A 22,495-nucleotide genomic window follows, 5' to 3' on the forward strand; every position below is an offset into this window, starting at 1 on the left:
GCACCAGCCCTTGAAACTCCGCTCGGGAAGTTTTACTCCTTGGAGTTCCTTGGAATTCCATGAATTATCTCAGGATCCAGGGCAAGTTGGGGGGTGCGGGGTTGGGAACTGAAATCCGGGAGCGGATGCGTTCCCCTCCCCTGGAATGTTTTAAGGAGTGTGAGTTCATTATCCAGCAGCACATTCCATTTGCAGATGTAGCTCCCGATGTTCTTCCCAGTTAATAACTGGGAATTGATTGGAAAAGAGAGGTCAGGCGGCTTTCAGAGCACACAAAGCCCAGCCTAATGGGGCTCCCGAAGAGCTGCGCTTCCATCGGCAATTCCAAGGGTGGTTTTATGGGAATTCTGCAGGTTGGGATGAACAGGGTGTGGCGAGTTTAGCGTGCGACAAAAAAAGGGAAAAGCCCCGAAAAGCAGGAGAGAGTGGAATGGGAAAGAGCTCAAAGATCAAATCCAAGCATTCCCAAAAATTCATCAGGATGATCCAACCTGTCTGCAGGGGCTCCCTGTGGGAATGTCACCGGGATAGGAGAGGAGGGAAGGGAAGGGAAGGGAATCGTGCAAAGCAGGGATCGCACCGGAGATTCCCCACTTTTCTCCCAGTTACTTAGGACAAATCTTAAATTACCGAGGGAAGACATGGCTGGGAATTGGCGGAGCTCTTCTGGAGTCTCCCACTCTGGAATTCTCCAGCTCAGGAAAACGACCTTTGGAGGGAGAACAGGAGCTTGAGTAAGACAGGAACTGGGGAAGGAGAGGCCAAGCGACGCCTCCTGACCCCATCCCAAAGGCAGGCAATGAAATTCCCGGCTTTCCAGTGGGGGGTCAGGAGAGCAGGAGGCTCCCGGGAGTGTTGAATCCATCCTCGAATCCATCCCTCAATCCATCCTCGAATCCATCCCTCAATCCATCCTCGAATCCATCCCTCAATCTATTCTTGAATCCATCCCTCAATCCATCCTCGAATCCATCCCTCAATCTATTCTTGAATCCATCCCTCAATCCATCCTTGAATCCATCCCTCAATCCATCCTTGAATCCATCCCTCAATCCATCCTTGAATCCATCCCTCAATCCATCTCCAATCCATCCCTCAATCCATCTCCAATCCATCCCCAATCCATCTCCAGCCCATCTCCAATCCCTCCTGCAATCCCTCCTCGGAGTTCTTGTGCTTATGGAAAGGAGCCCACACTTTCCTGGCACAGGGATTTACTCCCTCCTGTAATTCCTGAGGATCCCACAAGGAGTTGGGAAGAGCTGGGCAGATCCTGCTCCGTTTATTCCGGAGCTCATTCCATTGGGTTGGAATTAATTACGTTTTTCCCACCTGGACACCTTCCACTATCCCAGGTTGCTCCAAGCCCCATCCTTGAACACTTCCAGGGATTTGGCTGGAGCAAGGATCCTCCTCATCATTTTGGAATTCTCTTTCCCAGAGTCAGGAATCCCAAAAGCTTGGGAAGCAACGTGCCTGAGATCCCCACACAATTCCCTTCCCTTCCCCACGGATTTTGCCTCATCCCAGCCCTTCATCCCACATCTCTCCTATTCCGGTGGCATTCCCACAGAGAGCCACTGCAGACGGCTTGGATCGTCCCGATGAATTTTTGGGAATGCTTGGATTTGATCCTTGAGGTCTCTTCCATCCCAACCAGAGGAGCTGTGGCTGCTCCATCCCGGGAATGTCCCAGTTGGATGGGGCTTGGAGCAGCCTGGGATAATGGGAAGTGTTGGAACCGGATGATTTTTAAGTCCCTTCCCACCCAAAGCATTCCATGATTCCATCATTGCAAACAATTCCGTGTTTCTCTCCACATTCCAACAACAGCAGGAATTTCTTCCCAGGATTTAGCGAGAATTCCCTCTCCATAAAGTCCCCTCTTAGGTGTTAGGGAGGAATTTTCCATGGAGAAATCCACCAAGAATTCCAAGGATTACAAAGACTTGAAGTCCTCCCTAAATCCTGAAGAAAACTGGGATAATCCCTCAATCCATCCAAAGCTTTTGAGACTGAGTCCATCCTTGTGTTGTATCCTCCAGGAAAACATCATGAATCCAGGAAAACCTCCATTTTTGGGAGCCAGAATTCCCTAAAAACCTTTGGCACCATTTCAGCAGGATCAGGATTTCCATTCCCAAATCCTGCCCTCGCTTCGCTGTCTCCCCTCTCCAGCTGAACATTCCCAAATCCCTCATCCAAGGAAAGTTTCAACCCCACAGATTTTGGGCGGGCTCAAAAATTCCATAGCGGCTTTTCCCGGGATTCTCCACTTGGATTTCTTTATTCCCATCCTTTGTTCAGACTTGGGAAATATCCAAATTCTTCCCAATAACTGGAAAATATTCCCCAAATTCCACTGCTCAGCTCTGCCTTCCCACGTTTTAGGGTTGAATCCATGCTGGGAAGAGATGATTCCCATAAAAAGGCTTGGAGAAAAAGAATTCCCATGGGAATTCCATGCTGAGCAACAGCCCCTGGAAGCAGGAGAGGAGCTCCAGGATGGCAGCAACATTCCCTGAATTCCTGACAAAGTTTTCTGGGATCATGGGATCGTTTGGGTTGGGAAGGACCTTGAAAGGTTTTTTTAGTCCAATCCCAAATTCCCAATTTATTGGAAGACCGGGATGAGCAGGGAAGGGAAGCGGGAGCCGGAATTCCTGACAGCTTTTGAAATATCTTGGATAATTCTGTGGTAAAAACCAGCAATTCCATGATTTTCATGGAGCTGGGATTTCCTATCCTTGAATCCCAGTGATTGATTTATTCTGGGAAAACCAAAGGAATTTCGCTTTTCCGGGGATTGGTTGCTCATTAACTGGGCAAGAACAGACAAAAGTCGGGAATTTTCACTTCCTTGCCCTTATCCAAGACTTTTGATGGAGACCCAATCCCACAAATGCCGCCCAAATCCCATTCCTTGCTGGCAAATTTGTTCCCTTCCCATTGGAAAACCCCACAAAATTATGGATCAATAAATCCCAGTTTAACTCAAAATTCAATGGAATTGAATGGAATTAAAATTCAATGGGATTTTTTCCCTTCAAGGACTTCCCTGGAGGCCAGGTTGTCCCAGAGGGAAAATGATTCCATGGATTCCGTTGTTGGGAAGGAATTTCTGTGGAGCAGAGCGGTTGGAATTCCGGAGGGCCCAGATTTGCTGATTTGCTGCCCCTCGGTGCCACCAAACCCCAAATCTGAGCGGACAAAATCCTTGGAATTGCTGCTAATTCCTTCAATTAATTCTCCGGGATGCTGGTGGAGAGCTGGATGTGTTCAGGAGTTCATCCAGCCAGGGATCCATCCAGGAAAAGCGGGGATGGATAAATTAAGGATGTTTTTAGGAGGAATAACTGAATTTGGGATCCGTGGAGCCTCCGGATCCCTTTTCCATCCCAGAAATTGTTTGGCTTTTCCCTTCCAGCCTCCAAGTCAAATCCAAGCTCAGGGAGTGGATCCAGAGGGGGAATATCCCTGTAAAGTTTGGGATGGAGCGGGAAGGACAAAGCTCATTCCACAGGGGCCAGGAGACAAGAGCCGGGGTTTGCTCCCGCTCTGGGAATCCCATCCGGGTCTTTCCATAATTTTTTATGGATCGCTCACGGCCCCTTCAGTGCTGCGCTGCTTTCATCGGGATTTATGGCATTCCCAGGCTTCCCTGGGAGGGAGCGGCTGGGATTGCTGGTCCTGGATCGTATCCCAAACTCCTGGAAGTTCTGAGGGATCCCAGATTCCTGGGAAGGAGCAGTTGGGATTTATGATCCTGAAGTCCAAAGACCTGGAAGTTCGGAGGGATCCCAAATCCAAATCCATATCCAACCCTAAATCCAAATCCCTGGGAAGGAGCAGCCAGGGATTTATGATCCTTGATCACATCCCAAACTCCTGGAAGTTCTGAGGGATCCCAATCGTTATCCCTGGGCGATCCCAAGATCCCACGGGATGAAGCCCCAGGCCCACCGGGATCAGCCTGGCCATTCCAAGCCCACATTCCATAGGGGATGCCCAGCCAGCCCACTCCCCCTTCTCCCATTCCCATTATCCTTTCCCTTCCCATTCCCACGGATTTTGGGCTGATATCCCAGTCCCTGCCATGGAGATCCCACATTCCTGCAAAAGTTGCCTGCCCGGTGAGGCAGAGCTCGGGAAACCGGGATCATCCGCAGGGACACAACAACGTTTTATTCCCAGATTTTTCCAGAGGGTCACATGGGAAGTTTGTGGCAAAACCAGGAGCGGATCCAGACTCCTCCAAGCCCTCATCCCAAAATTAATGTCTCCCCCCTGGAATATCTTGGAAGAAGTGCTGGTGGAATCCGAGCGATCTCCAGCTCCAAGAAAGTGAGGGAAAGGAACCCCTGGAATGCTGCAAATCCATGGAGAACATCTGGAAGATGTTGGGAGAGCATCATTCCTGCTCTTTCTGGGAATGATGGAAGGATCCCAAAATCATCCTTCCAACCATTTGGACAGGGAACAGAGGCAGGGATAGACGGGATTTGAGGATACTGGGAAGGAATGGGAAGGATGGGAATCCCTGGCAGGATGGAGAGGGGCTGGAATGTCTGGAAGTGTCCAAGGATAGAGTTCGGAGCAGCCTGGGATTGTGGGAGCTGTCGGGGTTGGAATTGGATGAGTTTAAGATCCCTTCCCACCAAACCATCCTGGAATTCCAGGATTCCCTGACTCTCAGCACGCGGCATGGAGGAAAACAGGGAAACAAATGTTTTCCCAGGAATTCCTCGCTCAGCCCTCATTATCCCGGCTCCAAGGAGCTCCCTGCTCCCCATGGTGCATCCAGAGCTTTGCCGGGAGGGAATATTCCGGAGAAAAGCAGGAAAACCAGGCTGGAGATCTTTGGGAATGACGGATGGCAGCAGGCTCCAGCTTGCTGAGCTTTTCCAATGGAATTCGACATTTGGGAACCCCCAGGAGCCGGAAGGAGCCAGGGAAATTCCCACTCTCCAAGGGTGGAGTGTGTTAATTCCTTGGGATGGGATGGGAGCTGCCTGGAAAAGAGGGAAGAGCTGAAGGAAGAACGTTCACTTCCAAGGAAAACAACTCCTCGGGATGAGTTCCCAGAGTGCCGGAGGGATCGGAGCTGGGGGAGGGGTAAACATCCAAATTTGGGATTCCAGAGGGAATTCCACATCCCAAATCCCGGAAAATGCACCCAGATCCCGGGAGAGGGATCCCAAATCCTCCTGTTTGAGCCTCCTCGCTCATCCTTGGGATTGGGATCCGGGAATGCTCCAGGAATGTGTCCTCTGCCTCCATCCTTCTCTTTGGGATGAGCATCCCAAAAATTCCCAGCTGGCCACAAAAAACTGGGATTTTCGAGGTCACGGAGGGAGCCAAAAATCAGCTCCAAATCCCAAAAATCAGGACAGAAGGAAATCCAACCAAAGCCAAGCCCGGTTGTGAGCAGGGAATGAATCTGTTTTTCCATGGAAAACACGAATCCCATTCCCGATCCTCTCCAACCTTGGGAATGTCGCTTCCTGCCTCCATTTGTCCTCTTGGAAAAGGGCTTCGGGAAGAGCTGGAAGCAGGAGCTCATGGATCCCATCTCCATCGATTGTGCGCCCCCTGCTGGCAGCCTCTTTTCCAGGGAAAAACGGGAAAATCCTTCCGGGAGGGGGATTTGGGGCTGCACTGCCAATCTGGGAAAATCCTTGGATACGATCTGAGCCCTCATCCTCCCGGGAATTTCCTTCTGCTCCTCGCCCAGGAGCAGGGAATGGGATCATGGATTTCCTCTGGAGCAGGTTGGATCCTGCAGGAGCTCCTGAATCCTGGGGATCCAAATTCCTGGAATACTCTGCTCCCAAGAGCCCTCGGGATAACCCTATCCCTGAAAAAAAAAGAGGGAAAAAGGGGGATTGAAGGGATTTATCCCATCATTCCCAGGGGATATCCATGTTCAGTGGGAGAGCCGCGACAGGAACGGTTCTAATTCCCGGTTTTCCAGAGAATCCAAGGCCTGCTTGGATGGGGTTTGGAGCAAGCTGGGAGAGTGGAAGGGGCTGGCTTGGGATGGGATCAGCTTTATCCCTTTCCCAGCCAAACCATTCCAGGGATTTAATGAAACGTGGGAAAACCGGGAGAGGGAAATTTGAAGGCAGCTCGGAAGGCAGCGCTGGTGTTTTCCAGGAAATCCATTCTGAAGGGAATTTTGGATTTTGGGAATAACCAGAATCAACACATCGGCACTTCCCAAATATTCCCAACAAAGTTCCTTCCCTCATCCCAACTTTGCATTCCTGAGATCCGGAAATTCAGGTTGGCACCTCGGATTCCCAGAATTCCGCTTGCAAGCCAAGCTGTGATGGGTTTTTTTGGGAAGCTCAGCACTTTTCCAATTGGAATTTGCAGCCTGGAATGGGGTCAGGGAACCTTTGGGCCGGGTTCAAAAGCTTGGAAAAGTCCGAGTTTATTCCCAATAATCCTCAGGGATGAGTTCAGGGATGAGTTCATCTCGCTGGGCCAAGGGATAATTGGATTGATCCAATTCCTTTTCCTCCTCTCCGGGATTATCCTTTCTTTGGGATAACAAGGAAATCTCTGGGAGCAAAGAAGCCGGAAAAAGGGAAATCACCTTGTGCACAGATAAAAGGGATGAGCTCCTTATCCGGCTCTCCAAAATCCGGGAGCAAGAGGGGTCCAACGAGCCCAAATTATTCGGTGATCCCAAAAAATGAGGTGAGAGCTCTGGAAGCTCCGTTCTTGCCCAAGTCATCCTGGGTTTTTTTCAGGATAGAAAGGAGGAGCCGCAGCCCCAGCTCCGAGGGCCGCTGGAATTCCTGGTGCTGCTGGAAATGGTGCCGGGGCTTCTCCTCATCCCTTTTTTCCTGGGATTTCAGGCTCCTTCCTGCCCCCATCCTGTGGTCTCAGGGAGACACGTCAAGAAAATTCCCAAATATTCCAAAATATTCCAAAATATTGAGGAAAAACTGTTTAATAATTCCTCCCATTCCCTGATTTCTCTCTCCAGTGCTGCCCATCCCGCTCTGGAATTGTCCGGATTTCCCAGCTTTTATTTCCCGTGGCAGCTTCCAAAGGCTCCCATTGTTATCCGCAGGGTGGGATAAAAGCAGGAAAAGCTGTGTTTTTAGGGAATACTCGTTTTCCCAGTGCCTTTCCCCTCCCATTTTTCCTGCTTTTCCATGGTTTATATCCCGGGAATCCTGGGGATTTTGGGATTTCCCATCCCTGAGCAGCAGCGGGGTTGGATAAATCCAGCTGGGAGTCTCCGACATTCCTGGAATTCTGCTCCATCTTTATCCCTCTTCCCTCCTCATTTCCTTCTTTAACTCTCCCTAAAAACGCTTTGATTTGGGATTTTTTCCCTTGAAGACCCAAAAAATTTTGTCCTCCCGATTTCTTTTCCACCTGATCCCAATCCCGTTCCCAGAGAGGGGAATTTTGGGAAGACGAGGAGACTTTTCCTCCTCAAAATCCAGCTTCACCTCAGGCCAACGACAAACAACAACTCCCAAACATTCCCAGAGTTTTCCTGCCTCACAAATCCCATAAAAAACTCTCCCGGCCCCTCTGGAGCAGCTTTTTTGGGATCAGCATCCCAGGATTTGAGATGGCCTGGGATATTCCAGAGAATTCCCATCCCTGGAAGTGTCCAAGGCCAGGTTGGATGGGGCTTGGAGAAACGTGGGCTAGGGAAAAGTGTCCCCGCCTATGGAATTGGATGAGCTTGAAAATCCTTTCCATCCCAAACCATGCCGGGATTTGCTGATCCCGGGATTTGCTGATCCTGGAGTGGATTTTTCCCGCTGCCCTTTCCCGTGGGAGGGAAATCAGCCAGAGCAAGAACATTCCAGCTCCGAGTGGGAGCAGTTTGGGATCGCTCAGGATTTGTGGGATCACCGGAGCAGGGAGAGAGGGAACAGGGAACATCCCGAGCAGAGGCTGCAGGGCCGGGAATTCCCTCCCAGCTCCACATCCACAAAAACCCACCCAGGAAAACCGGGAGCCTGCGGCCACGTGGGAACGGAGTCGTGGCCGATCCCAACGGCGGAGCTCGCCGAGGACGGAACATTCCGGGCAATCGGCATTTCCCAAGGCAGAGCTCCGCCCCGGCTGACCTTGCGGGAAGGACACGCGGAGGCTCCGAGCGCATCCCAGCACATCCAGCTGCACGATCCCGGACAATTCCCTCTCCCAGGGTGGCAGCTCTCGGCTGCCTCGTCCCTGCGCTCCTCCGGCCTCCGGTATTCCTGGGAGGCCGCTCGGGAGGCAAATCTCGACTGCAGCCGGAGTGCTGAGCCGGGCCTAGCTGAGTCGGAGCAATTAAACCCCGCCTGGCCCGCTTTGCCTCATCTCAGGAGCTTAAAAGCCCGGCTTTGGCTCTAAAGGGCCGGCTTAGTCTCTAAAGGCCCGGCTTAGTCTCTAAAGGCCCGGCTTAGTCTCTAAAAGCCTGGCTTTGGCTCTGAAAGCCCAGCTTTGTAAAGCCCAGCTTTGGCTCTAAAAGCCCGGCTTTGGCTCTAAAAGCCCGGCTTAAAGGCCTGGCTTTGTCTCTAAAGGCCCAGCTTTGTAAAGCCCAGCTTTGGCTCTAAAAGCCCGGCTTGGTCTCTAAAGGCCTGGCTTTGGCTCTAAAAGCCCAGCTTAGTCTGTCAGGCCCGGGTTTGTATCTAAAAGCCTGGTTTTGTAAAGCCCAACTTTGTCTCTAAGGCCTGGTTTTGTTTCTAAGGCCCAGCTTTAAAAAGCCCGGCTTTGTCTCCAAGGCCCGGCTGGGAGCAGCCTGGAGCTGTGGGAGCTTTAGGGCCCCTCCATCCCCAACCATTCCGTAATCCCGTGATTCCAAAGGCTCGGGATTGCCCTGCCGGAGCGGCTCCATCCCAGCAGGATTTCCAGGGAAAGCTGGAGCCACTTCCCAAGGTTCCGAGCTCTCTGTGGCCTTCATTCCCGCTTTATTTCCCCTTTCCAGCGGATTTTTGGGACATTTGGGCTCCAAGAAATTGATCCAGCATATCCCAACGGAGATCAGGGATAACAACACTCCCAATCCAGTCTGATCCTCACTCCTGCTTTATGGCTGGATCCATGGATTCTCTCCACGGAGAAGATTCCCGAATTTGCCATTGGAGTTTGGGAATCATCCCAAAAACGCGGATTCGAAACCCAGGATTTCACTTTTCTGGGATCCATCATGGAATGGTTTTGCTCCATTCCCATTCATCCCAGAAAATCCCTTCCTGCTGTTTTCCCACAATTCCAACCCTTCAGGATCTGCACCACCTCCTACTCGGCATTTTTTCCTGCTTTTATTCTTTCCAGTTGGATTTTCCAGCTGCATTCCCTGACTTTCCCTTTTCCACGGGCTTTGCCGATGGGAAGGGAATCCCTGCTCCACTCAGGGATTCCCAAATTCCCACCTCAGCTCTGGAATTCCGGTTGCCCGTGGCAACCTCTCCTTTCCTGGGAGCTTTGCTGTGCTCAACGAGGAACTGCCGAGGTGTCGGCAGAAAGTAAAAAATTCCTTAAAAATCCTTTCCCCTCCCAAATCCAGCAATTCCTGGTTTTCCCCAAGAAGAAAATCAGGATTTTTACGGATTCCTGACCTCCAAGCTCCTCCTATTCCCTTTTTTTCCCCTTAATTTTCTTCCATTTACGCCTTAAAATTCCTTGAATTCCCAATGAGCTCCTGGTACCACCGATTATCCCAAGGCAAAATGATTCCAAACCCTCTGGAATCGTGGAAAATCACCTGGGGAGGGTCAGAACTCGGAGCAGCTCCCTGGAATTGTGCCCCACTCCCAAATATTCCCAGTTATCCACACATTCCATGATGGAAAAATAAAGGTGCTGCGGGGGTTCCCTCAGGATTCCCTCCCTGGGCTTTTCCCGGTTTTTTTTATGGAATGCTGACTTTAATCTCGTGCACTCGGAGCGTGAAATCCCGGCTGGGCGTTTCCGTGGGAACCAGCCGGGTTTTCCTTGCGACGATTCCCGGGCTGACCTCGCTCCCGCTGGAATCTCTCCCACTCTCCGCTGGTGTTATCCCGGTTTTCCCTTGGTTTGATTTCCCTGGATTTCCCTCTGCCAGCCAGCTCCATCATTGCAAGGATGGAGAAGGATTCCTGGCACAAAAAAAGTGGGATAAGCCCAGCTAAGGCTGCTTTTCCCAGGAAAATCTCCTCACCTGGGCAGGAAGGATTGGAATCTCCAGGAAAGGTGGTGAGGGAATATTCCCAAGGGCACAGAATGCCAGGACAAATGAGAATGGCTTCCAACTATGCCAGAGGGCAGGGATAAATGGGATATTGGGAAAGGATTCCTGGCTGGGCTGGAATTCCCAGAGAAGCTGTGGCTGCCCCTGGATCCCTGGAAGTGTCCAAGGATGGAGTTTGGCGCAGCCTGGGATGCTGGAAGTGTCCCTGTCCATGGAAGGGCTGGAATGGGATGCTCCATAAAATCCCATCCGATCCAAACCATTCCAGGATTGGAGATTAAAACAAAAAATTCCAAGGATCCTTTAAGCAAATTCCCTTTTCCGAGGTATTTTCCCTTCCTTGCTGAGGAACAAAGGGATCAAAGCTCCTTCAGGAAAAGCCATCCCGAGAAAGTCATGGAAAGGGCACATTAATAAAGGATGAGGCAGAAATGCCGGGAAAAGCAGCTCAGCCTCATTATCCCAGATTCCCAAATTCCTCGGGAAGCTCCAGCAGAGCAGAGCCGGTGAATATTTTATAGGGAAGCTCCTTCTCCCTTCCTGCTTTTCCTTGTGGCCTCTCCTGGAATAAGGATTTGCTTTGGAGAGGGATTCTCTGGGAACTTGAGCCTTGTGGAAAACAAGGAATGGTCCCCACATGGAAAACAAGGAATGGTCCCCACATGGAAAACAAGGAATGTTACCCTACGTGCATCCCATTAGGAACTCCTCCCGCTGGGAATGCCAGTGATTCCAGAATTTCCTGGGATCTCAATCTGTGCTCCTTGAAATCCAGGAGCTGCTGGGAATGTTGCTCAGGCTCTGCTGGGAATGCCGCACTCCCAGATCCCAGGAGAAGCTCCCTTCCCCCATCCATGCGGAGCAGCGGCAGCGCCTGGAATTCTCATCATCCACCTCCATTTGGAAAAGCCATCCCGAGAAATTAAACCGGGAGAAATCTGGGAACAACATCTCCGTATTCCTTGGGAAAGGTCAGCTCCGAGTGGGAGCAGCCGGAGCCGCGTTCCAAGGAAAGAAAAATACGGCAACAGCTTGGATTCCCATCTCCGTGTTGGACCTGCCAGAATTCCCTGCAAATTGCTCCCTCGGGAAGGGGCCAGTTGGAAAAGCAAAGCCCCAGGCACGGGGATTGCAGGGAGGGTGCATCGCTCTGTCCTGCTGTGGCTGCAGGGAGCGGATCAGAGGAAACGCCCTTAAACCGGGGCACGGGATTCCCATTGGATTCCAGGGAAATTCCTTTCACTCTCCATGTGCTGACATTGGAACAGGTGCCCAGGGAGGTGCTGGAATCACCGCCCCTGGAGGTCTTTGAGGCCCGCGCCGCCATGACACCTCCCTCACCCACGCGGCTCGTTGCCACGGTGACGGGGACAGGCGGGGGCAGAAAGCACATCCGCCAATCAGCGCCGCTCTCGGGGCGTATCCGCGCTCTGATTGGTGACTAAAGCTGTCCATCAGCTCGCGGCCCCGCCTCCCCGTTGCTGTGGTGACGGGAGGACTCTGGCGGCGGCGGCGCTGGCGGCGGGGGAGCGGCGGAGGCTCCGCCATGGCGCAGCCCGACGAGCCGCAGCCCACGGTCGTGCCCTCCTGCCCGCTGCCCAGCAAGATCTGCGATGTGCTCCGCAGCGACAGGCCGCGCTCCTGCTGCGGCATGGCCATGGCCGGCTTCCGCACCTCCAAGTACCAGGTGCCCGAGTGGCACCGCAGGAACGCGGGCGTTTACTACAAGGCGTTCACGGCGAGCGAGGAGGCGGAGCGCGGCCGCGCCGAGTCGCAGCACCTGATGAAACATGCGGCTGCCAGCGCCCAGCGGGCTCAGGAGTACTCCAAGACCACCCTGGGCCAGCGGCTGCAGGACATCCACTTCTGGAGGGTGGAGCTGCAGAAGGAGATCATGGAGCTGGACGCCGAGACCAACTTGCTGGCGGCGCAGAAGCTGCGGCTGGAGCGGGCGCTCGATGCCACCGAGGTGCCCTACAGCGTGGTCATCGATAACCTGGAGTGCCGGGAGAGGAGGCAGCCCCCGGACCTGGTGATCGATGAGGTGGAGAGGCAGCTGCTGAAGGTGAGCGGGACCTGAAGGTTGGTGAGAGCCCTGGCACGGCTGCGATGAGGAGCAGCGATGAGGAGGCGAAACTGCGGCTGCTGGAAGGGTCTCCTGCAACGCACGGCTCTGAAGCACCAAGGATTTTCTGTCCCTGTGTCACTCCAAGGATTTTTCCCAGTCCTTCTCGTGTTTAAAAAGTGTTTCAAATCACATGCGTGTGGCTAGAGGAGAGCGGATCCCCCCTCTCTCTCAGCCCAGACCCGAACAAAACGAAACCAGAGCTTTTCTGCACCGACAAGAGCATCCTATTCTGTCATAAATTCCTTCTCTGTTTGCCTTAAATCCTCTCCTCTCTGCAGGGTACACTTTAAAAGTCCAGAGTCCAAAAGTTCGGGAGCAGTGGGATATTCCTTGCCTGTTTCCGTGCTCAGATTGTCCAAATGTTGGCGTTTTCTGTCATTCATTTTCCCTGAGTCGTGCCAAGGTGATGATCCAACCCTGGCACCGAGATTCCCTTCCAAGCTGATGTCATTCTTGTGCTGGATGTTACAGAAAACACATTTCATTCCATCCTGGAATAACACCTATTCCAATATCCCACAAATTAATTAATGATTATTTACCTGCAGCCTCCAATCAGAGTCAGTTCATGATCCGTTACTCATTAAACCAGAGGATTAATATTAGAAAAATATTGATCAGACTGTTTGGGCAGTGGCAGCTGGTGGGATTTTGGGGATTATCCTGGGCAGAACCAGGAATTCCTTGATCCCTGTGGATCCTTCCCAACTCAGGATATTCTAGCATTCTACATAGTCCATGGCAGGATAGGATTTAGGAATGTTTTGACTGGGAATTGTGTGTCATTTCTGATTTATAATCCAGATCGGAGAGGTTTTTCCAGTCAAAAACAAACAGGGGAGAGTTGGGGTAGGATATTTCCATGTGGGAATTGTTACAAAATTCAGGGAATTGGGGGAATTTTTAGGTTGGAAAAGACTTTAAAGGTCATCAAGTCAAACCTGATTAATCTGGTGCCAGGCACAGGGATGTTCCCTGGTTTTTCCTTACCTCAAAACTGAGCAAGGAATTCATTTATTCCATTTAATTTGATGGGATCATGGAATCCTGGAATGGTTTGGGATGGATGGGACCTTAAAAATCGATTTCCACCTCTTCCCACTGTTCCCACCCTCTCCCACTATCCCAGGTTGCTCCAAGCCCTGTCCAACCTGGCCTCGGACATTCCAGGGGTGGGACAGCCACGGCTTCTCTGGGAATCTGTGCCAGGGAAGAATTCCTTCCAGAATAGGATAGCACAGAGACTTTTTCATGGAATACACAGAATTCCCAGGCTTTAGAAGTATTCCAGGTTTTTCAGCCCCCATAGGTTTAGGGCTGAGTTCCCTCAGGATGTGCTGCCTCCAAAATTCCAGGTTTTACGATAACAGCGTAGGCGTAGATAAGGAAATTTCAGGATTTATCCGCAACTCGAATTGCTCCTCGGGATTGTGTTTCCTGCTCTGGATACACGGAATTCTCCCTGTTTTTCTTTAGGAAGCTGATCTTATCCGGGATATCCGGGATCTTCTGAAAAGAACCATAATCCAAGCGACCACCCAGATAAGGTAAAACATTTCCCAGGATACTTCAGCCAAAGAATTCCTGGGATAAAGGTGGATAAAGATCTCACCAAGGCCAGGCTTAGGAGCTGTGGGAATTCCATTTAAACCTGGAAACCTCAGGATTTCCCAGGAGATTTAGATTCTCCTGCTTCCCAGAACTGTGTTGGGTTTGTTTTCCAACACTAAACTCCAGTGCTATAAAATTATTCCCTGGATACCTCCTTGCACCTTGGGATATATTTGTATTATAAGGGATTTTTGGGATTAAAGGAGCTTCCCAAGAGGAATTTTTTTCGCCACCAGATGTCAGTGTGAACTTTAAAGCTGGAATTTCTGTGCCGGGACGGGTGTTCCTTGCCTTTCCGAAGGATTATTTGCTTGGAATTTCTAACAGACCCTTTGGAAAGATGTTACTGTATCCTAAATCCATCAATATCAAGGAAGTCACTGCTGGAAAATTCCCGTTTTAGTTTTAAAAGCCCTGTAATCTGCTCCTGTTCTACCTGATAAATGAAATACTGCTTTTTAAACGATGGCTGTAAATGCAAATTAATATAAAGTAGCCCTGTTATATTAATTAGAGCACGACAGGAGCCTAATGAGTTTAATTTGGGGTTTTTTTATTGTTTTTAAATCATTTTAGCCCCATTTAGCCCCATTTTGTCCCATTTTAGCCCCATTTAGCCCCATTTTGTCCCATTTTAGCCCCATTTTGTCCCATTTAACCCCATTTCAGCCCCATTTTTCCCTTTTTAGTCCTATTTTAGTCCCATTTTAACCCCATTTAGCCCCATTTTAGTCCCATTTGCCAGAATTCCTAATTCCTTGGGTGACAGTGACACCTGGTGTTATCAGCTGATAACGACCCACAGGCTTTTGGATAATTATAATTCTAATTAACTGAGGGGTGTGTGGCTCTAATTAACAACAAAGCAGCAATTTAAATCTGAATGTCATTAAAGATTGTCCCGTTCCATGGGCAGGGACCTGCCACAATCCTAGCATATTCCAACCTGGCCTCGGACATTTCCAGGGATCCAGGGGCAGCCGCAGCTTCTCTGGGAATTCTGTTCCGGGGCCTCCCCACCCTCACAGCCAAGAATTTTTTCCCAAAATTCCATCTAAGTCAGGAGATGCCCGTGGGAGGGAGAGTTTGGGAATTTCCAGACTGCAAGGAAAGTTCACAGTCCTGTTGTCCTGTGGAACACAAAGGGTGGAGCTGCATTCCCAAATGGGGTGGCTTTGGGAATTCTCTTCCTTCTCACTAAGTCGCGATCCCAACTTTCCAGATCCAACCGGATTCAGAAGGAGAACTGCGAGCTGGACTGGTCGGATAAGGTGGAGACGTATCACATCGACGATAAATGCGTCAGCTACTGCACCGACAGCACCAACGTCCAGTTCCACCCCAGCTCCGTGAAATTCGAGGAGAAGTGAGTGATTCCCGCCAGGATCCTCCTGGGATAACACCAGCACTTCTGCAACACTCAGTTCCATGTGGGATTGGACGTGGAAAGAGCTTCAAGGCAGCTCCACGGATGTAAAGGCAGTGCTTGATGTGCCACAGGGAATGGTTTGGGTTGGAAGGACCTGGAAGCTCATCCAGTTCCAACCCCAACACCTTCCTCTATCCCAGGGTGCTCCAGCCTGGCCTTGGATTCTTCCAGGGATCCAGGATCAGCCACAGCTCCTCTGGGAATTCTATTTCAGCCTCTCCCCACCCTCCCAGCCAGGAATTCCTTCCCAATATCCCATCCATCCCTGCCCTCTGGCAGAGGGAAGCCATTCCTGGTGTCCTGTCCCTCCAGCCCTTGTCCCCAGTCCCTCTCCAAGGGGCTCGGAGCTCTCCCTGGAGCCTTCCCTTTTCCAGCCTGTCAAGATCCTAGGGTTTTTTTGTTTCCAAATGAACACAGCTGGGAAATCCTGGATGCATTCCTGCGTTTATTTGCTAGGATTGAACTGCACCAAAAACGTGTGTGAACTTTTTTAGCAGTTTTAGCTCCAGATGGACGAGCTCGGGCTGATTTTATCTCAGGCTTTACTTCCCTCTGAAGCCACAGGAATGAGAGGTTATTAATTTATCAGAGGATTTTTATTAATTTATTAAGGATTTTAAATTAATTTACTAAAGGATTATTCTCATACCTTATGGGAAATCACTGCAGGCAAGAGCTCAACCAAACATAGGTTGATGCCACTTTTCCAGGGAAAGAACCAGTTTTTAGGGGCAAAATTCCTGTCTTATCCCATTCCCTGTTCTTCCAGTGCCTCCACACCGAAGTCCTGGGCCCAGTTCAGCCATGACAACATTTCCAGTGCAGAACAGGAAAAATTGGCTTCGGTCCAGCTCCGGTCCTTGATCAACAGCATCATCCACGACGCGTCCGAGGACCTGAGGATGCAGCGGGCAGCGGTCAACGAGGCCTTCGACAACCGCTGCAGGGAGCTGGATGATGCCAAATTCCGGCTGGAGCAGCACCTGCAGCAGGTGAGTGGGATTTGATGGAATTTTGGCATCACAGATTTATCCTCTAAAAAAATGGCTTCATCCGTGCTGGGAGTTTTTGTGTTTGACCAGGATCCGGGGAGAGATTTCAGGGCTTTGTTGTGGTTCCAGTTCAGCTCTTTGTGCTTTTTGTTGGGATGGAGTTGAATGAAACACTTGAATCCTGAGCTAAAACCTAAAACTGGGTGATCAGGGAGCTCTGGTTGAGCCAGGATTCCCAGATTTCTCTGGAATGGCAGCAGCAGCAGGTCCTGGTGGGTGACAAAGGCTGACTTCAGCCTCCTCCAGCGTGGAGCAGCTCCTTCTTTTCTCTTAGGCCATTGGAAATGTGGGGAAAAAACCCATTCCTTAGCATTTGGTGGCACTTCCTGGGGGTGGGATGTGCTGTCATCCCACAGAACACATGGAAGAGGTTTTGAGGGAATATTTCCTGCTTCTTTTTAGGCTGAAGATGGGATTTGCAGTGTAATAATTAAAATAAAGAGGTCAAAACCACCTTGGTATTTTTATTTTTCTATGAACAAGGGATGGCTTTGGCCTTTTCCCCTTTTCCAACATGGAGCAGCTCCTTTTTTCTCTGGTAGCCATTGGCAAGTGGGGAAAAAGTAATAATTCTTTAGAATCTGCTGGGTAATGACAGCTGGATATCTTTATTTTTCACGTGTGTGGCAGTGGTTATGAGGAGAAGAATTTCAGGATTTCCTGTCTTTTCCATTTTCTTCACAAATCCAGGCATTTCCAAGCAGATCAGCAGCTCTGCTTCAAAATAACTTGATTTTTTTGGTTGGATTTCCAGTTAAAATTTACAATTAAAAGCACTCCGTGGAGGTGGGATGTGTTGTCGTCCCACAGGAGACGTGGGAGAGGTTTGGGATCTCTCCCAAGGTTTTGGGACATGGGACAGGCTGCAGAATATTTTCTGTATCGTTTAAACTCAAGGTGTGATTCTCAGTGTAAAAATAAAAATAAAGAGGTTGAAACCACCTTAATTCTTGTATTTCATTTTAAATAAAATCAAATGAATTTTCTTATCACCTAAAATGCAAATTATTTTGTTCTCCTTAATTCCGCCCAAACAGGAGCTGAAAACTTTAACGCTTCACCAGGAACAGACAATTTTGGGGGACAATATTTATCATTTTTTGAACTTTTTTTTTCTTGGATGTCTCCCCCAGATCCTGAAGGATATTGCGGATGAGGAAGCCAACATTGTGAACCTCAAAAAAGCCATCAGGGATAAGGAAGCTCACCTGAAAGTGGCTCACACCAGGCTCTTCGACAGGTCCTTCAGGCCCAACATCGAGCTCTGCAGGGACGAGCCCCAGTTCAGGTAATTAAATTAACCCCAACTTAGGAAATTAACCCCAGTTTAGGGAATGAAGCAACTCCTTCAAGGGTCCTGTTCCATCCCAAAGTGATTTTAGGCAGTTTTGAGAATTTTTTTACCTCACGACTTTGAAGTTTTGTACTCAAAGGCAGAAAGGAGTGGCTGAAATGAGTGAGGGAAATTTCATTTTCTCCTGCTTAACCACATCGAAAATCCACACGCTCAGCTCTGTGATCTCCACGCTTTCTTCTCTGAACTCTCTGGTTTCTTTTGGATTTAGCTGCTCCAAAAAAATCTCAGGGTAACTTGCTAGGAAAAACCCGCCACGAGGTGGATCCTGGGAATTGTGTGAGGGAAATCTCGGTGTTACAAAGGCAAATCCTGGGGGTGGTTGATTTTCTGCTTTAAAACTGCCACAAATCCTTTCAAAATCCAGGTTTGAGTGGCACGTTTGGATCTAATCAGTCTGGAATTGATTCTCCTCCCTCACGTTTTCCCGCCTTTAGGAAAAGTTGGGATTCAGCTTGAGCAGGCTCACAAAATCCTTGCAGCAAAACCAGTATTGAATTCTTTATCCAGCGAGGAAGGAATTCTGGTTATCTCAATCTAATTTAAGATCCTGACCCAGCAAACCATCCCTATCCAAGCTTTCCAGGCTATATCCTGCTTTTCCTGGGTTTTAGGGATGGGGACAAATCCTTTGATTGCCAGGCTGGGGCTGTTGGCAATTCCTGCTCTGGCACAGACGCAGGGATTTGTTTTCCCAGGAATTCAGTCTCTTCTCCACAGGCAGGTTGCAGTGGAACACCTCTCCCTCATGGATTTTCGTTGGAATTCTGTGCTCTTTATGAGTTATTTACTGCTTCTTTTAAATGATGTCCTGCTCCTTCTTTAAAAACTTTGGGAGTAAAGATTTTCCTGATCTCTGGAGTTTTATACCAGAGAGTAGAGATCAAAAACCAGTTGATCCAGCCAAACTGGGAGGTTTATTTAACAATTTTTGTCCTGTAATTCCTGATGCAAATATCCCACACAGAGGTTGGATAATTCCACTGCTTTTAGCAGCAAAAAACATTCTTGGTGCTGCCTAAATCATGGAAAACTTGTGTGGAGCAGCTGGAAAAGTGAGCTCTGCTTTTCTTGGATTTCTCTGAGATCTTTTCCTGATAAATTCTCAATTCTGTAGTCGATCTTTATCCCAAATCCAATGTTTTCCTGGATTTCTCTCAGATCTTTTCCTGATGAGTTTTCCATTCTGTAGTTGTTGATCTTTATCCCAAATCCAATCTTTTCCTGGATTTCTCTCAGATTTTCCTGATGAATTTTCCATTCTGTAGTTGTTGATCCTTATCCCAAATCCAATATGTTTGAGTGATTTTTCTGATATATTTTCCTGATGAATTTTCCATTCTGTAGCTGATCTTTATCCCAAATCCAATCTTTTCCTGGATTTCTCTGAGGTCTTTTCCTGATGAATTTTCCGTTCTGTAGCTGATCTTTATCCCAAATCCCATCTGTTGGAGCACCATCCCCTCTTTTTACGACTTAACCCAATTCCCTCCAGGTTGATCAGTGAAGTGGAAGAACTCACGGTATTCCTGGAAGCCCTGAAGCGAAAACTGATGGAATCTGAGCAGAATCTGAAGAATTTGGAGGAGACCAGGATGAAGCTGGAGAAGGAAATCGCTGTGAAAGCCAACAGCATTTTTATTGACAGGCAGAAGTGCATGAGCTACCGCGTCTGCTACCCCGTGGACCTGGAGGTGGCGAGTTACAAACAGTGATTTCTGTCCTCATCCCGCCAAATCTGGGAGAAAACCACAATTCCTTCTTTTCTGTTAAGCCATTGGCAAGTGTGGAAAACAAATCTGGGAGCTTTCGTATGGAAGAAATTGAGAAATTATACATAAAATGCTCTATTCACTCAATTTGCTTCTGGTCCTGCTGCTTTAAGTATCGTTGTGAGCTTTGTTTTCCCTTGAAAAGTCCTATAAAAGCCATAAAAACGGAGTGGAAAGCAGCTGAAAATCAATTTATTCCAGCTCCTATGGGTCTATAACATATGGGCCTAATAATTTTGGGGGGGGGATTTCACTCGAATAATGAAATAGGAATTAATATTTATTAGGAATAATACCAATATCCAGGTGGAGAGGAAATATTTCTATCTTTTAAAGGTATAAATATTTGAATAATAACAATAAAAAAACCCTGGGACATTTAATTAATATTTGAAATTTAAATTAATTAATGAAAAGAATTAATATTTTTAAAATGTAATTAATTAATATAAATGTAATAATAATAGCTTGAAATGAGAGCAATAAAACTGAGGATCCCCCCACTCAGCCAGGAATTTAAGCTGCTCAAACATTATGAATAAAAATCCCAAATTTTCCACAAGTTTTCCGGGTTTGATGCTAATCTGCCCCTTGGAAAAGCACTCCCAAGCTGAAATGAATCCAGGGATTTTTAACCTTCAAGGCAATGAAATTTAGGGTTTTTTTCCAGGAAAAAGAAAGAAATTGGAATTTCTTGGATTGGAATTCAGCTTGGGAATGCAATCCTGATTTTCCACTTGAGCAGTGGGATGTGGACTGGAGCTGCTGCTGTGTTCCAGCTTTTCCCTGGAAGCAAAGCCTGTGGATGAGCTGTTATCCATAGCTGGGAACACATCAGCTTCCCCAGCAAATTCCATGGAGCCATTATTGGGCGTTGGTTAAATACGTGACACGTCCAAAAAAAACCAGGGAAAAATGACCCAGGACAGATTTCCATGATTTCCTGTATCCCAGGGATTTTTAACTTTTAAAAAGCAGCTGCTCAAAGGGGGAAAAAAAAATCCTTAAAGGCAAAATTCCTACAAAATCCCCCTGGCCAGGGACCTTTGCAGAGGCCGTTAATGGGGGGTGTTATTGGGGTTTCCCAGCTTTTGTGTTATCTGAGCTCAGGATGTGCCCAAATGATCCAGGAATTCCTGCTAGAGCTGCTCCCATTCCTTTGGAAATGGCACTGAGGGCTTGGGATCCAAGCTCTGTTCGCAGCCCAGGAGTTTGGTTTGTCCTTTGGGGTTTTTCATGGATTTCCTCCTCATGATTCTGTTTTAGAGCCCAGCTCTTGGATCCTGAAGGAGAAATCATGGAATCCTGGAATGGTTTGCATTGGAAAAGGCCTTAAAGCCCATCCAGCTCCAACCCCAACACCTCCCACTATCCCAGGGTGCTCCAACCTTGAACATTCCAGGGATGGGGCACCCACAGCCTCTCTGGGAATTCCATCCCAGCCCCTCCCCACCCTCCCAGGGAGGAATTCCTTCCCAAAATCCCATCTAAACCTTCCCTGTTTTTGTTTGAAGCCACTAAATCTGTGTATAATATGGAATTATTATAAATTAGAGGATTATGACTGAAGGGAAAAATCTCTCAGGAGATTTTATCCCACTTTTCCCAGGATTCCAAGCAGCAAAGTGTTATTCCCATTCCTCCCAACCAGCAGCACTTGGAAAAAGGGAAACCTCAGCGTGGGAAAGCTCAGCCTTTAATCCATGAGAAGTGAAAAAATGGGCTGGGAAAAGAGAATCCAAACATCCCAACACATTGAAACAACTATCCCAACACATTGAAACAACTATCCCAACACATTTATCTGATGTCCCGACACATTTATCCGATATCCCGACACATTTATCTGATATCCCGACACATTTATCCAACGTCCCGACACATTTATCCAACGTCCCGACACATTTATGGCCCTCTGCTGATAAGAGGGATTTTATTCCCAGCCTGTTTGAAAGTTGGAAGAGGGAAGGCTTTGGAAATTCAGGTGAAATGGCTCTGTTTTCCCATCAAATCCAACTGGTTTGCATTGGAAAGGACTTTAAAAATCCCCAGGATTCTGGTTTGTAGGAGCATCTCCTCTGCTGGGGGGGGGGCTCATCCCATTCCCACCCTACCAAGGGCAGGAAAATGGTGGGAGAAGCTGGAGAAGGATCCCAGGTGCAGTTGTGCCCCCCAGGGAGAATTCAGCCCCTTTCCATTCCTTCCCAAACCATTTCCCTGCCATGATTCCAGTTGTTTTCCCACTTTTCCCCCGGGGAGCGGTGGCGTCAATCCCTGTGATTCAATTCCTGGGGATAATTGATCTGCAGGGAAAATGGAATGAAAAGCAGAGTGGCCAGCAATGAGATTATCTCCCAGCTCCATTTAACTCCGTGTGCCCTGGGAGTGCACGGCCCTTCCCGAGGAGCAGCCAGAGCCATTTGTCTGCAGTGGGAATGTTTCATTCCCGGGAAAACAGAGCCAATTTGTCAGGTTATTGTAATTATTTTAGACGGGCTCCGCAGGGGAAAGAGAGGCTGGGAGCTGGGATAATAAAAACCCAGGAAGAGCAAGGGCTGGGAAAGCTGCACCGCCCCAGGGATGAGCTTCACCATGGGCTTGTGGGGCCAGGGCTCTCCTGCTTCTCTGCATCCCAAATTTTGCAGCCGTGGGTAAAATTTTCCTTTTCCTTTTCCTTTTCCTTTTCCTTTTCCTTTTCCTTCTCCTTCTCCTTCTCCTTCTCCTTCTCCTTCTCCTTCTCCTTTCCTCTTTATTTTCTCCTTTCCCTTTCATTTTCCCTTTTCCTTTTCCTTTTCCTTTTCCTTCTCCTTCTCCTTCTCCTTTCCTCTTTATTTTCTCCCTTCCCTTCCCTTCCCTTCCCTTCCCTTCCCTTCCCTTCCCTTCCCTTCCCTTCCCTTCCCTTCCCTTCCCTTCCCTTCCCTTCCCTTCCCTTCCCTTCCCTTCCCTTCCCTTCCCTA

General features: G+C 48.9%; 1 protein-coding gene across 1 annotated transcript; it reads left to right on the plus strand.

Annotated features, from left to right (window-relative positions):
• The first annotated feature begins 11,658 nt into the window (after positions 1-11,658).
• On the plus strand, positions 11,659-19,792 carry TEKT4 (tektin 4). The gene is made up of 6 exons (XM_042037696.1): positions 11,659-12,257; positions 13,797-13,867; positions 15,154-15,297; positions 16,130-16,352; positions 17,546-17,700; positions 19,262-19,792. The coding sequence occupies exons 1-6, from the start codon at positions 11,739-11,741 to the stop codon at positions 19,479-19,481; spliced, it is 1,332 nt and encodes a 443-aa protein (XP_041893630.1). The 5' UTR covers positions 11,659-11,738; the 3' UTR covers positions 19,482-19,792.
• The last annotated feature ends 2,703 nt before the right edge of the window (positions 19,793-22,495 follow it).

Source organism: Corvus kubaryi, unplaced genomic scaffold (genome assembly GCF_017639235.1).
Source record: "Corvus kubaryi isolate FWS band 111438036 unplaced genomic scaffold, C.kubaryi_AGA036_p1.0 37387, whole genome shotgun sequence".
NCBI lineage: Eukaryota > Metazoa > Chordata > Aves > Passeriformes > Corvidae > Corvus > Corvus kubaryi.